At 40.2% G+C, this 15,395-nt stretch overlaps 1 protein-coding gene across 1 annotated transcript; it reads right to left on the bottom strand.

Moving 5' to 3' along the window:
* Nucleotides 1-13,147: 13,147 nt before the first annotated feature.
* Nucleotides 13,148-15,157, bottom strand: LOC104435565 (protein FAR1-RELATED SEQUENCE 5-like). Its single transcript, XM_039307172.1, has 3 exons — nt 15,014-15,157; nt 13,303-14,925; nt 13,148-13,243 (listed from the first exon to the last, which is right to left on the bottom strand). The coding sequence occupies exons 1-3, from the start codon at nt 15,155-15,157 to the stop codon at nt 13,148-13,150; spliced, it is 1,863 nt and encodes a 620-aa protein (XP_039163106.1).
* Nucleotides 15,158-15,395: the final 238 nt, after the last annotated feature.

The following is a 15,395-nucleotide window of genomic DNA, read 5'->3' as shown; positions in this document are numbered from 1 at the left end:
TTAAAAAAATTTCCAAATATCCACTACCACTTTAGGAGCAGAAAGATACTTTTAAAATTGAAATTTGGCTCCGAGCCAAGAAAAATAAAAATGAAGAATTGATAGAATAAGATGAAGTATAATTTGATTAATAAAAAGAATACCCACATTGCAAAAATTATTTACTTAGTCAGTAGATCTTCGTGCTGATAACGTATTGTAAAATATTACGTTGCAAATATATAATAGAGAGAATAGAGAGATTGAGTAAAGAAAATTAGACACCAGAAATCGTAGAGAAAGTTGGAGGAGAGAAGTTTATTTTCAGTGTATTACTGTTATATCTACAACAAGAATATACTTATCATTAATATCAATGTATCGAATGATACATCTATTGGATAGGGAGATAAACGTTCATTATATAGAGAGATGTACTTAGAATATATGATACAAATGTATAATGAATATTTATTTCATAACAAAACTAACAGGTGAAGTAAAAACTTTACAAGTTGTAACTGCTCGAAATAAAAGGTGCAAGTACACGAATAATGAGCATCTGTTGGCACTTGTCTTTGCAATTTTTTGAAGTCATAAAGTGCCAAGACCCAACATTTAAGTATCAAGAACAAGGTCACTTGAAACAGAAGACAGTGAATCCAAATTCAAGAAGTCGAAAAAGATAACAACATTCACAGACCGAGTATAAATTTTCAACAGCTCTCTCTGGATTGTTGTAAGCCGCACCAAGAGCACGAACAACAGTGTCCTCGTCCCAAATCCCTCCACCCATCTCCAATATTTCTTGGATTGCTTCCTCCTTATCGCCTCCGGTGACAAAATTAGATGTTGCTTGGCCACAAACATCAAACTCCAACCTGAAAATACATTAAGTCATTAGGCAAGATAAAATAGGACTGAGGGGGGAAAATTACGCTAAGAGCTCAATTGGGTGGAAGCACCAGGCAACGACATCAAGAGCATGTTGGATGAATGAGATAAAAACAAGGAATTGTAATTGTAACCATCCAAATGTCTTCCCACAAACACAGACATGTAAGACATAACACTTACCCAATCATTTTAGGGCACTCGATGTTTCTTGTCATCACAAATTCGTTGAACTGCCACTTTACGTATTTAACCGTTTTCCGTCAAATAAAAAAGGATACCGGTGCTTAATGTTGGATGCAAATTGCGCAATCTCAAGATCTCCATAACCAGAACAAGAATATGCACAATTGAGTAGAAAGATTAACGTACCTGTTTTGGGATCCATCGTTCTTGACGCGGAAGCGAAAAGCGATGATCCACACATCAAGTCATTCTCTTCTATTACCCTCTGTATCACTGGCTCAATGAAACGGCCCCCTAGCCTTTAGTGCTAGGTTAATGCTTCTCATGTGATGATACATGTGAGAATTAGGGTTAGAGGAGAGACTTGAGCACTATTTATAGAGTTTCCAACCAAGTCCCCTTATTATGGGTCAAGCTTAACTCGGCTCACACTAGTTAGCCCCATATTAGACTAATTAAGAAACCTTCTATCTTACCTTAGACCAAATCCTATTTTACAATAATTGTAAAATGATAAATTACAATATCAATTAATGTAGTTTACATTATGAAAACTCTTACACTTAAAACTCACCCAGATGAACCATATATTTTGTCCAGAATCATTTGGACGTACTTAGCTCATTGATATAAACCATATCGATGATTAACAAACATCAAACTTAAGCCATAGTGCATCCTCAAAAAGACCTTGCCTAACAAATGAAATAATATGTAATTATCAAGCCACCCAAAAATGAGCATGTCTTACCTGAAGAGTGACGTAGAAATTTTTCGCCTGATCGATCTTCTCCTTGATTTTTCGATATTTAGCTATGGCAACTCGAATTTCCTCATAAGTTTTCCGGCGTGATGCTGAAAAATTGAAAGGGAGCATTCACAAATATATGCAATTAATAAATTAACTTGGACAAAATGTGCACACTGCAGGCAAACATCACTAACAAATCTATATTATATCTCCTGAAAATATCTCCAAAAAATAGTGATATAATATCTTAATCAAGGAGAAAATACCGTTGGCAACCACTAAGCAAAATTGAGGGCTTTTAGAGAGCTGCTACAAAGGCAAAGTAAAAGATTACACTTACGGCGAAAAGAATAAAAATGTACAAGTCTCACAGGGTCTCCCAAAATCAGTAGTTGTTTGAGCTTTCAAAGGAAAAAGGGGAAAAAAAAAAGCGAAGGCTAAAATAATTGAATCTGGGTCTCCCCAAATCAGTAGTTGTTTGAGCTTTCAAAGGAAAAAAGAAAAAAAAAAAAAAAAGCGAAGGCTAAAAAAATTGAATCTGGGACCACAAAAATAAAAATAAAAATTTTGGACATTCCATAGAGTGAGGAAAAGGATGTCAACATTGTCAACTTCCTTCAGGCCTTTCGAGTTTTCCCTCAAAAAAGTAGGAAGATCAATTTTACTAAACAAACAAATTCGTAAGGATTGAAGAAAATTATGTTACCCCAAAAGGTGTTTTGCTCATCATTCACTAACAGTGAAGATGAGCAAGGGATTGATCAATTTGAAACGGTCATAACTCACCTTTATACTCCTCAAGGTTGAAAAAAGAAGACAATTGGTCATTTTGATCCTGTGTAACAACGCAAACATTATACTAAGAACAAGGCAACGAAACCATTCTCACAGCATCTGGATCATGAATACTAAGGGTGCGCATGGCAACGTTTTTATTTCGGGGAACTATTTCTTTTTAGAAATTGTTTTTTTCTATTTCTACTCCAGGAACAATTTCTGATTAAAATAAGGTGTATGGCAATTATACAAAATTTATAATTTTTGAATAAAAAAAGAATAGAAATACGTTCAGTAAAAATTTATAAATTTTTGAATTTATTTATTTTTTCTTCTTATGCACGGACTGCCGACCACCACTTGCTGTCGCACGACCGTTGCACGACTGCCGCACGATCACTGCACAATCGTCACACGACCACCGACCGTCGCCGCCAACCGCTGCACAAGATTGCCACCCATAGCCCATTGGCCACGGGAGGGGGTGATGGTCGATGAGCTGTGGGCGACGGTCCAGCAGCAATGGTCGGCGGTCATGTGGCGACAGTGACGGTTGTGCGGCGGTTGGCGACGGCGGGTTGCCGATGGACGGTGGCGGTTGTTGGCTGGTGAGCCGTGGGCGGCAACTGATGGGCTACGACGGCGGCAACCGTCGCCAACAATTGCTGGCGATCGGTTGCCGAAGGTGACCACGGGCGATAGGAGGTAGCCAATGGTTGGCGGGTGTCCGGCGGTGGCCGCAACAAGGAAGAAGAACAAAAGAAAAATAGAAAAGAAAAAAAAACTTATTTCTAAAAATTGTTCCTAGAAATAAGAAGCTACTTTCTAAAAATTGTTCCTTTTTTTTTTTTTTTTTGTTTCTGTTCCAAATCTATTCCCCAACCAAAGAATAGAAAATGAGTTGGCATTACCAAACAAATTTCCGTTTTTTTTTTTTTTTTTTTTTTTTTTTTTTTTTCAGGGAACAAAAGAACATAAATCAAGAAAAATAAAAACATTACCATGCAGGCCCTAAATGGTTTGCAAGAAACCTAGATTTGCAACAATAATTACTCTCTCGCCTCAATATTTTGGTCAATTTCATTACAAGTACATTCATACTTCGATGTCTCCTTCTTAAAGAGGTCTTCCTGAGGGCCTGTTGATGCCAAAAACTTCGGTTGGATATAATCCCATGCAAATACACATAAAAGTAGTCTCAGTCGAGTGCATCTAAAAGCAATAATGCTCTGTCAGAGGGAAACTAAGGGCGTTATTACTTAGTCTAACATCAGAGTAACTGTTAAATTTCAGGGGAGAAATTAATGCATATATCTTGCTAAGGACCCAAATTATCTATTCCCCTGGATTTCACCCTAATCACCAGCAATCGAGATGATTATCTTTTAAACAAGAATATCCGGGCTATTTTCAGAAAAGAAAAATAGCACTTCTGAAGATACTATATTCTCGTGTACTCAAGGGGAAAAAGAAAAGAAAAAAAAGCCAAACTCCTATTTTATGAAAAAATGAAAGGACGACCGCTCAAGTTAATGAGACATTGCACCAGAAAAATTAGTTTGGGTAGAATTGCGGAGTTGAAAACTCAACGATTAAGGAAAAAGTTGTACAAATGCCCATTTCGAAGGAGGAGAGATACGATAGATAACAATGGCAAATCCAAATGAGCAGGGAAAAGGTGATGTAAACATCGATTATCCATACAATAAGCAAGTACCTTGGAACCATTGGATTGATTTATCCTCCGAGAACATACTAAACCATCTTACTCAGTTTGGAACATTTTATTTCACAAAAAGACATGTACTATGTGCATGGCCGAATGATTACATAACCGTGCGATACTTTGCAAGATTGACGGTCTAACGTCAGCCACTATATTGAACAGAGGAAATTAGGTTGCGCAGCTTCGTATTTTTTATAACTTTCCTTTATTTCCTTTTTCTTTGGCTTAATTAAGGATTTGGAGGATATAAAAAGGCCTAAGAACCACCAATTCCAAGGCGAAATTCTCACTTGGTGTGATGATGAGATCTATTTCTTCATTTTACTCAAAGAAACAAACCTAAGTGATGATATTCAAACAAAGCAATTAATGAAGGATTCAACTGAATTTTAAATATAATGGATATTGTTCTTTGGCAGAAAAAAAAGGATTTGGTGGATATGGCTCTTAACTATAAAAAAAAAAAAAAAAAAAAAAAATTTGTTTAAGAACTTAGAAAAGTAGGAAAGTGAATATCTAGCATGTTTTCAACTTCCCATTATTTTTGGATTTTGCGATCAATTAACACATATCTGTGAGGAAAGTCTTTGCTTATTTAGATTGTAAAAAACTAAGAGGTATTTATTAATGCTGAATTTTAATCGATATTTGTCAATGTATATATTTTATCCATACGGTGCTTCATTTTCCTTCATCTCGTCCAAATGGATGGGTTCTTATTTAAAGATGGTTGATTGAAGAGAATAAAGTGGGTGACAAAGGAGACAAGAACGATTCAAGCAAATATGCTATTTTCAATTCTCCCTGAAGAGAACAATCCATGAAAGAATATAATTATGGTAACAATGAAAGAAAATCACATATCATTGAGCATATATATTGTCATGATCACGAGATTCCTGCAACTAAAGGCACATGCATTTTTGAGAAAAACCTCTTGAGATCACTAGGGTTTCCCACAAGAGAGCTTCTAGAATGATCCAACCGTGGGCGATATGGTAATTGCATCAAGGTCTAGAACTTTCTTGCCAGGTAGTTGGTAGGTTGGGCGGTATGATCTCGTTCGCCGGATGAAATCTTGATCAATGATTATAATCTGAGAGCCTCAAATATAAGAAGAGCGTCCTCCCCTTATATACATCCATCCATCCATCCAACATCAAAGCTCTTTTCTCTAAGATTTTCTCTAAGAAACTTTCTCCCTTTTCCCTCTATGATCCGGGTGAGCAAGTGAGCCTTCTCCCGATCTGGGTGAGCAAGTGAGCGATCAAAGCGAGTGAGCCTTCTCCCTCTACGATTTGGGTGAGCCGGATCAGGTGAGTGAGTGAGCACGAGAGACAAAATTACCAAGCTCTTCTTTAGGTTTGCAGGAAAAATTTGCTTGATTGAGGTTGTGCTAAATTTGCTTGATTGAGGTTGTGCTGGAGTACTAAACGTTGGCGAATTAATTACGAATTATTAAGTAATGGAAAGACATTATTGGCACGGTATTTGAAGAAATTGTGGATACTCGTGTGAAAAGAGATAATTTGTTAAAGATTGAATATTTGTTTTTAGGTAAGATTCGAACTTTAAAACAATTAAATTATGTGGTGTGAAATAGACCTGCTTTTTTTGAGATCATCGTTTAGTGTTGAAGCACAACCATAGTCAATCAAATTTCAAATATAAATATATATTTTCAATTTGACCATGCTTCTCGTATTAATTAATTAGTAAAATATGGATTTTTGCATATCACATCGTCTTAATTTTGTCAAATATTCCTTCTTTAAAATATCAAATCTGTTCGCCACCATAATTTCATCTTTTTGTTTTTGTCACAACAGACAAATTCTAGAGGACGGAAGAATTTTATTGATTGGAATTTTACTATATCCCTTCCCCTAATGGAAGGTGAATTAATTAATCAACATTTATTTCCTTCTTCGTGGACTGACTAGCAAATTGCCTAACTTAATAGCTCAAAAAAGAGTACACGTTGTTGAAAAAATTTCTCCAGATTGAGACCAAAAAAGAAAGTTTTCTAATTCAAGCGGGCTTCCTGTTTTGAATAGGGTTTCTAGTTAAATGGTTTCTTATTTGAAAAGATTTCCTAAAAAGTGATTTCCTCTTTTGAAATATAGTTGTCTCCTAAATATAAGGAGTGGATGTTCTTTGTGAATGTCATTAGAGAGAACTTCTACTTGTGAATTACATCCCAAAGAGACGAAGGAGAGTTATTATTATTATTTTTCCTTTTGGAAATCAACAGCTTCATATTTTAGTTTTTTTTATTAATTTAAATTTCACAAACTAAATCACTCGAATGTTAATTATATAGATTCTTCATGTACTATTTTCAATTTTCTCTGAAATTTGAATAATAGTATAAACTTCGGGTAAGTAAAAATATACTACTATCTTTTTACATATTTTTTAGTATAAACAAACCGGCGAGGCGAGGTGATGTCCAAGGTTTCTAATAAGGATCATAATTAGAATCCCCTCCCGAAACACATCGGTAGTTCATAGTGTTCTAATGAGAAGGTGCACCCAAGATTTTCAGGATTTTCAAAAAATGGATCCCCGTGGTGGCCCAAGAAATAGATCAGTGGGACTTCTATTATTGGGGAGGGAACATAGATATGTGGGACTTCTATAGGAACGTTGTGGAAGGAGCCACAGCGGAGTCTGCAGCTTGTTCCTCAACTCGGCCGATGTTATCAATGTTATGAAGGTCGTGGGACCCACGTTCCAACTCTCAATGCCTCAACACTTACCAAGGACGACCACTTGAAAGAGGAGACAACAAATCTTGAACACTGGCCCTCAATGGGCCTCTCAGTCTCTGGGCCTCTTGGTCTCTGGCACCCACCCTCCCAAGCACACAGGAGGTGAAGCCGAGGCGATGGTTTCTAGCCAGCCAGATAGCGGTCACCCTTTTGGAATGGTATGTGATGCACCATTTCTTTATTGTTTTATTCTCGATATTCCCGCATTTGCATATGAATGCCATATTTGGATTTCTCGGGAGAGAAAGATAAAATCATAGACTAGCCATTCAGTCATTTCCTTTTGCTGAAACTCTGTTTAGTTCTTTTCGTCCATATCCAATTCAATCTTGTCCTCGAAACCATAGAAACACGATTGCCTAAACTCCGTTTAGATTTGGGATGCAATTGACAAGTTGGATGATGTGCGGACCCCTCAAGTGCCACAACTTTGGCCAAATGGACACTTAAGTGCCATAACTTACGAAATGTACACTTAAGTGCCAAAATCGGAGTAAAATGGATCACTTGAGTGCCACTTCGGCCAAAATCCGGCCAAAATGCTAACGTGGCGTTTTTCCGGCAAAGCGCACCCAAAACGACGCCGTTTTGCACGCTGACGTGGCCAAAATGACGTTGTCTTGGATTGACGTGGAAAAAAATAAATAATAAAAATTAAATTAAATTTAAAATTAAATTTAGTCAAAATATTAAAAAAATAATTAAAAATTTTTAAAAAAGTTTTAAAAAGTTTAAAAAAAGTTTAAAAAAAAAAGGCAACGGGGGAGGCGGCGAGGGCCCTTAGCCGCGCCGCGCGCCCGCCGCCGTTGAGAAGGGCCGGCGACGGCGGGGGAGGGTCGGCCGAGGTTGCCGAGCCTTGGCCGGGGTCAACGACCCCGGCCGACCGGTGGCGAGGGATGCAGGCGAGGGTCGCGAGCCCTCGCCGCCGGGCTCGGGCGAGGGCCGCGAGCCGCCGGATCCGGGGGCTCGCGCCCCGATGGGTGGCGGCCCTAGGCCGGCCGAGCGAGGGCCGCCGACCCTCGCCGGATGCGGGGAGGGCTGCGACCCTCGCCCGGATCGGGGTGAGGGCTCGTGAGCCCTCGCCGCTGGTCGGCCGAGGTCGCCGGCCCTTAGCCAAGGCCCGGCGACCCCGGCCGACCCCCCCGCCGTCGGCCCTTCCCGATGGCGGCGGGGGGTGGCGGCTAAGATTTTAACTAAATTTAATTTTAAAATTATTATTTTAAATATTTTAACTAAATTTAAATTTAATTTAATTTAATTAATTTTGTAATTTTTTTTACCACGTCAACCCAAAACGACGTCGTTTTGGGCGCGCTTCGCCGGAAAAACGCCACATTGGCATTTTGGCCGGATTTTGGCCGGAGTGGCACTCAAGTGATCCGTTTTTTTGCCCAAGTTGGATACAAATATGAATCGGAGCTAAAAAGGCCAAAAAGGAGGTTCCTTCCCCTTCCCCCTATTCCTTGCCATCCCTCCCATCTCACTCTATGGTCGAGCAGCCAATATAGAAAGATGAGTTTTTGGGTAACAAGAGAAGATGTTGGCAAGTCTCGAGATTGATGAAATTTTTTTTATAGCAATGTAGTGAAGTTACCTGTGCGAAATGGACCTATTAGATTCTATGTAGAGGCAGTGTAGGGGTTCAGCTGGTTGAATCTGAATTACAGATGCTTCAGGTTTTGTGGCGAATCAATCAAGAGCTTGTGGTTCAAATTGAAGAATGCCTACAAACCTATATTGAGCATTTAGTGAATTATCATTTACCACTCGTGTCAATTCTTGATTGTCAGCCAAGAGCTTTCTTTTTCTTTTTTCTTTTTATAAAAAAAAGTTTGAGCTTTGTGTAAATGGAGTTTTCTTTCTGTTTTCATCCAAATTTATGATGACTTTGTCTCCTCTTCCCTTTTTCCAAATTAAATCAGCTCTCCCAATCAAGAATTGACACAAGTGGTAAACGATAATTTACTAAATGCTCAATAAGTGATAAATGATAATTTACTAAATGCTCAATATAGGTTTGCAGGCGTTCTTCAGTTTGAACCACAAGCTCTTGATTGACTCGCCTCAAATTCTGAAGCCCAGCTGAACCTTGCACTGCCTCTACATAGAATCTAATAGGTCCATTTCGCATGAGTAACTTCACTACATTGTTACAATTTTTTTTTCATCAATCTCGAGACTTGCCAATATCTTCTCTTGTCACCCAAAAACTCATCTTTCTGTATTGGCTGCTCGACCATAGGGTGAGATGGGAGGGATGGCAAGGAATCAGGGGAAGGGAAGGAACCTCATTTTTGGCCTTCTTTAGCTCCAATTCATGTTTGTATCCAACTTGTCAATTGCATTCCAAATCTAAACAGAATTTAGGCAGTCGTGTTCCTATGGTTTCAAGGACAAGATTGAATTAGATATGGACAAAAAGCACTCAACGGAGTTTTGACAGAAGGAAATGACTGAATGGCTAGTGTATGATTTTATCTTCTCTCCCGAGAAATCCAAACATGGCTAGAGGAGAACCACATTCATACGTAAATGCGGGAAATGTTGGGAATAAAACAATAAAGAAACGGTGCATCACATACCATTCTAGAAGGGTGACTGCTGTCCGGCTGGCTAGAGGCCATCGCCTCAGCTTCATCTCCTGTGTGCTTGGGAGGGTGGGTGCCGGAGACCGAGAGGCCCATTGAGGACCCGTGTTCAAGATTCGTGGTCACCTGGTTTGAGGCATTGAGGGTTGGAATGTGGGTCCACGGCCTTCATAACATCGGCTGAGTTGAGGAACAATTCGCAGTCGCTAAGGCCAAGCGTGCTGGGCTGCAGCCACAGAAGACTCTACTGTGGCTCCTTCCACGACATTCCCTCCAAGTCCCACATATCTATGTTCCCTCCCCAATAGAAGTCCCACTGATCTATTTCTTGGGCCGCCGCCGCCCAAAAGGATGAGACTGTATTTCCACCACGTTGCCTCCATAATTGGAGTCGAAGGGATCCATTTCTTGAAAATCCTGAAAAATTTGGGCACACCTTCTCACTAGAACACTACAAACTACCGATGTGTTTCGGGAGGGAGAGAAAAAAAGAAAAGACTAATTCTAATAAAAAAAAACTATCTGCTAAGACATTCTAAATATGATCCTTATTAGAAACTTTGGACATCACCTCGCCGGTTTGTTTATACTTAAAAATAAGTAAAAAGATAGGAGTATATTTTTACTTACCCGAAGTTTATACTATTATTTAAATTTCAAAGAAAATTGGAAATAGTACATGAAGAATCTATATAATTAACATTCTAGTGATTTGAATGGTTTAAATAAATTAAGTTTGGAAAAGGTTTGTGAAATTTAAATTAATAAAATAAAATAAAATAGGAAGCTTTTGATTTCCAAAAGAAAAGGGTAATAGTAATAATAAAAATAATAATGATAACTCTTCTTCGTCCCTTCGAGATGTAATTCACAAGTAGAAGTTTGTCTCTAATAACATTCACAAAAAATATCCACTACTTATATATAGGAGACAATTGTATTTCAAAAGAGGAAATCACCTTTTAAGAAATCTTCTCAAATAGAAAACCATTCAACTAAGAACCCTATTCAAAACAGGAAGCCTGCTTGAATTAGGAAATTTTCTTTTTCGGTCTCAAATTGGAGAAATTTTTTCAACAACGTTTTTGAGCTATTAAGTCACGCAACTTGCTAGTCGGTCCACGAACAAGGAAGTAAATGATGAATAAGTAATTCACCTTCCATTAGGGGAAGGGGTACAGTAAAATCCCGATCAATAAAATTCTTCCATCCTCTAGAATTTGACGGGTGTGGCAAAAACAAAAAAGAGGAAATTATGGTGGCGAACAGATTTGATTTTTTTAAAAATGAATATTTGACAAAAGTAAGACGAGGTGATATGCAAAAAAAATTCATATTTTACTAATTAATTAATACGAGAAGCATGGTCAAATTGAAAATATATATTTATATTTATAATATATTTTCAATTTGATTGACTATGGTTGTGCTGCAACACTAAACGATGATCTTGATAAAAAGCGATACTAGAGGTCTATTTCACACCACATTATTTAATTGTTTTAAAGTTCGAATCTTACCCAAAAAAAAAAAAAAAAAAAATCAAACTTTAACAAATTATCTCTTTTCACACGAGTATGCGCAATTTCTTCAAGTACCGTGCCAATAATGTCTTTCCATTACTTAATAATTCATAATTAATTCACCAACGTTTAGTACTCCAACACAACCTCAGTCAAGCAAATTTCAAATGGTATATACATACATATGTATATACATATATATATATGTACACACATATGTACAGATATATACATATATGTACGTATATGTATTCAATACAACCATTCTTATCGTATGAATTAATTATTAAAATACGGATATTTTTGCATAACTCCTTATCTTTCTTAAGCATAATATATCTTTAAAAAAAAAAATTCATCTATTCGTCCCGGTAATTTCCTCTTTTGCTCTTGCCTCACCCATCAATTTCCGGCGCGGTTCATATTGAATGTGAATTAATTACAGAAAAAATATTTGATCGAGATTTTATTTTTTGTCTTCCCCTAAAGGAAGGTGAAGTTATTGATCAACATTTATTTCCTTCCTCATGGACCGACTGGCCAGTTCTGTGACTTAATAGCTCCAAAACAAAAATACACACTAATCAAAAGCAAATCATGCTGCGTCGTTTTTTGTGGAGGGCTAGGTCATCGGCGATGGAAAAGGGAGCTCCGCCCATAATGTTGGCGGAACCGGCGCGGCAGTGCTAGAAATGTTTGCCGATCTTTCAGAAGAAGGACGAATCGTGCGCGATCACGATCAATATGTTCGGGCAAGTCGTACGTCAGTAAAGCTGATTAGTTATTGCGGAGAATATGCTTGTTTTATCTTAGGTCGTTGGCTTGATTAAGCAACGGGCATGGAGAATGGTTAAAACGGTGGTAAGATATTTATTTAAAGATTAATTGAAAAAAAATTATATCAGCTGCCAACACTAAAATTTCTCGCGTCATGGATAATTAATATTTTTACCATTCGACTGTTGCGTATTAAGCATGCACGGCAATTGCCTCGAGAAATTCATTGACATAACTCATCGAAATAAAAATATAACCGTTGTGTGATAGAAATTCTACATGTGAAACTGATTACTGATTTACCAAAGGGTAGGATTACGTGTTTTCGTGGATTGAATAACGTAGACGTGGTTCAACTGGAACAATTCTTATATAAATACTCCGAATAAGGAAATACAAATCAAAGCCGACAAGCCCTAGTCTGAATCTTCGGGGGTATTGCTCTTTTGCTTATCCAATACAACCGAAGTTTCAAATTCAGAAGGAATGCACTTCAAAGTAGATATATCGTGATGCCATCAATCTCATCTTTGCTATCTTTACGCACACTGACTTGGTTCCCTGAACACGGGCTCAGTCGTTAATCCTCACCTGGTGCAATTCAGCTAATACGTCCCTGCGTTCATTCAAGACTGAGTTCAAGTTAGGGATGTCAACACTAGTATTTGGCGAGGCACGCGTCACATTACTGGCGTCACATTCGTTCTCTAAATATGTTGCATTTAAATCTAAAGCAATAGTTTCCCCCGCACTTCCGCGGCGAACGGTAATAATGATTAATACGAGAGAAGACTAATCCTAATGAGATAGATAATGCATTCTAATGTGGAAGTGCGGTGAGGAAGAGGCTAACCCGTTTCCCCGCTGGTCGAGAGCTAAATTCAACCTTGCGTTTCACTCTCGGACATCCCATCCCAAGTTTAGCTGCATTCTCTTGGTCGAGTTGTGTTTCGAGGGCATACTCACAAATAGTCCGATCCTTCTCATCCGTAACGTCTGGATGGTCAAGAGCAGCTGCCACTTCTTCCGTCTTCAGCACCTTTGCAGTGTGCTCCACTGCCGAGTCTATGAAGCTCATAGCTATTCTCTTCCTTTTCTTATTTACAGACATATGGGCCACATGCAAAGCCTTTCGCACGAACTCGCCCGTAAACGAGTCAACCGGACCTTTGTCACGCGCAGCTGCGCTGGGGGTGGGCACGGGCACGGGCACGTTGTCTTTGGCAGATTTTGTCCATCGTTTCAAGAAGTAGCGAGGCGGTATCTCGCTGACGACATTCGTCGTGAAGTTGAGTACTCCGAAGACATGATCACATAAAATACCGACCGACTCGAACTTCCCACAGCTACATGCCAATGTCGAATCCGAAGGATCATACTTGACGATCTGTCTGCTGCTGGCGGTATGTGTCTCCGTGCCGCCTGCTTCTGTCAACTGGAACATGCGGAGAGTCTCCGAGCACTTAATTTCTTCCACTGCCAGCCCTAGGCAATTGATGAACTCCTCTTGGAACATCTCCAACATCCTTCGAGTATAGAGTCGTCCAGCTTCTTTCTCCATCGGATTCCCGGTTTTCAAATTAACCGTGTTTTTCTCGCAGAGCATGTCATCGCGAAATTCTTCTGCGCGCACCTCCTTGGCCACCTGTTCAGACCGCCATGCAATTTCGGTTAGCGTCATGGTCTCGGAGGAGAGACTCCCAGCGTTCTCAACGTTTGGTATGGAGAGTTGGCCGACAGAGAAGACGTTGGTCTCGGAGGAGAGACTCCCAGCGTCCTCAACGTTTTGTATGGAGAGTAGGCCGGCAGAGAAGACGTTCTTCGTGAACGCATGAGACCATTTCTCGCGCATTTTATACAAAGAAGCAAGCCACGAGTTGTCCCGCAGCTTGTACTTTCCTATAAACGAATTCCACTTGGACTCGAATTCTTCTCGCGAGTGGAGGAACACGCACTCCCTGAAGAGCTCGACGACGTCGAGTTGGTCACTCAAAGGAGACAGGTACTTCCGGAAACTGTTCAAGACGGACCAAGCGGGCAGACAATGGCGGGTCTCTGGCAAGACAAGAGAGACGGCTTCGGCGATTTCTTCGCCGACTTCAGTAATGATTGTCTGTGGTTTCCGCCAGTTCATGGATTGAAGGAAAGTATCGAGCAACCAATGAAATGAACCCACCGTTCGATCGACCAAGAGACCGTGTCCGAATATGGTGGGCTTCCGATGATGATTGAGTCCCCAAAACACTGCAAATATCATGCCATACTTGCTGATCCAAGTTCTCGTGTCCAGGACTAGAAGATCGCTAAAATGCTCATAATCGACCTTGGACCGGCTATCCCTCCAGAAAAAATTCTCCATGCCGCGTGCCTCCACCACTCGCAACGAGTAACAGGAACAACAATCTAACCTCGCCAGACGCCTGAAGTGATCAATCAAGTCCTGAGTCTCCTCCGGCGCGGGTCTTGGGCGATCCTCCCAGGTGAGGTCCGCGTCGGAATCAAGAGCCCGCTCTCCGACCGCCCTAACTCGGTAAGCAATCCTGCCCGTCGAAAGAGCCGTCGTAACGTGATTATGCTCGAGGACTACCCAGGAGATCTTCCACGTTCCATCATTGACCACGCATTCGATCTTAGCGTCACAACCTGTTCTCGTGTCCCGTCTTTTGTACCGCATCGCGTTGGCGATCTGCTCTTTGGACTTGTGGCCTCCGCAAGAGCATAAGAAGGACTTCGCCCTGACGACGCCCTTGTCGGATCCAGAGTATTCTGCTTTTCCCCTTCTCACGTTGAAACCGGTTTGTTTAGCGTAGCTGCTGTAAAAATTATACACGGCCGCTTCCGAATCGAAATCCATCCCCACTCTCGGCACCAGGGGGTCGGACTCGAGGTCCTCTCCGTCTGTATTAGCGCCATAAGTAGAATGCAATTCATCTTCGTCGCGGCCGATGGCCTGCAGCAGTGAGATTTTTTTTAAAAAAAAAAAAAAAGAATTTTAAAGAAAAGGTAAAGAAAACAAAAGAAAAAGGTTCATGGCATACCATTCCCAAAGAGCGATCGCTGCTCGCGTCGCTTGATCTGTGGCTGCGACGGTGGATGCCGTTGACCGAGAGATGGTTGGAGCCATGTTCAAGACTAGCCGTCGCCTCCTCCGAAGCGTTGTTGTTGGATAAGCAGATGTCCATAACGTCGACCGTGAGTAAGAAAGTCGCCGTCGAGGAGCCGAATCGGAGGGCGTCAGCTGCGGCCGAAGAAAGAATAAGGATCTGCTCTTTCCACGACGTCTCCTTCGGTAGGTTGGACGAACAGAAGCGATCCTCCACAAAAGCACAAGGTACAAAATCTGTCTTATGCTATTTATGGGAGAAGTGGAGTGGGGGAAGCAGAGCAGATCGATGGGTAGTGTGGTCTCTCTTCTTCCGA

The sequence above is a fragment of the Eucalyptus grandis genome, chromosome 2 (genome assembly GCF_016545825.1).
Source record: "Eucalyptus grandis isolate ANBG69807.140 chromosome 2, ASM1654582v1, whole genome shotgun sequence".
Taxonomy (NCBI): domain Eukaryota; kingdom Viridiplantae; phylum Streptophyta; class Magnoliopsida; order Myrtales; family Myrtaceae; genus Eucalyptus; species Eucalyptus grandis.
This window is presented reverse-complemented; position numbering and strand designations above follow the sequence as displayed.

Bases quoted from the DNA above. Each gene is read 5' to 3' on its own strand.
- LOC104435565 (XM_039307172.1), bottom strand. From the start codon at position 15,157: ATGGACATCTGCTTATCCAACAACAACGCTTCGGAGGAGGCGACGGCT. The intron at 14,926-15,013 runs GTATGCCATGAA...TCACTGCTGCAG, and splicing joins GCGATCGCTCTTTGGGAATG to GCCATCGGCCGCGACGAAGA. The intron at 13,244-13,302 runs GTCGGTATTTTA...GAATGTCGTCAG, and splicing joins GCTGTGGGAAGTTCGAGTCG to CGAGATACCGCCTCGCTACT.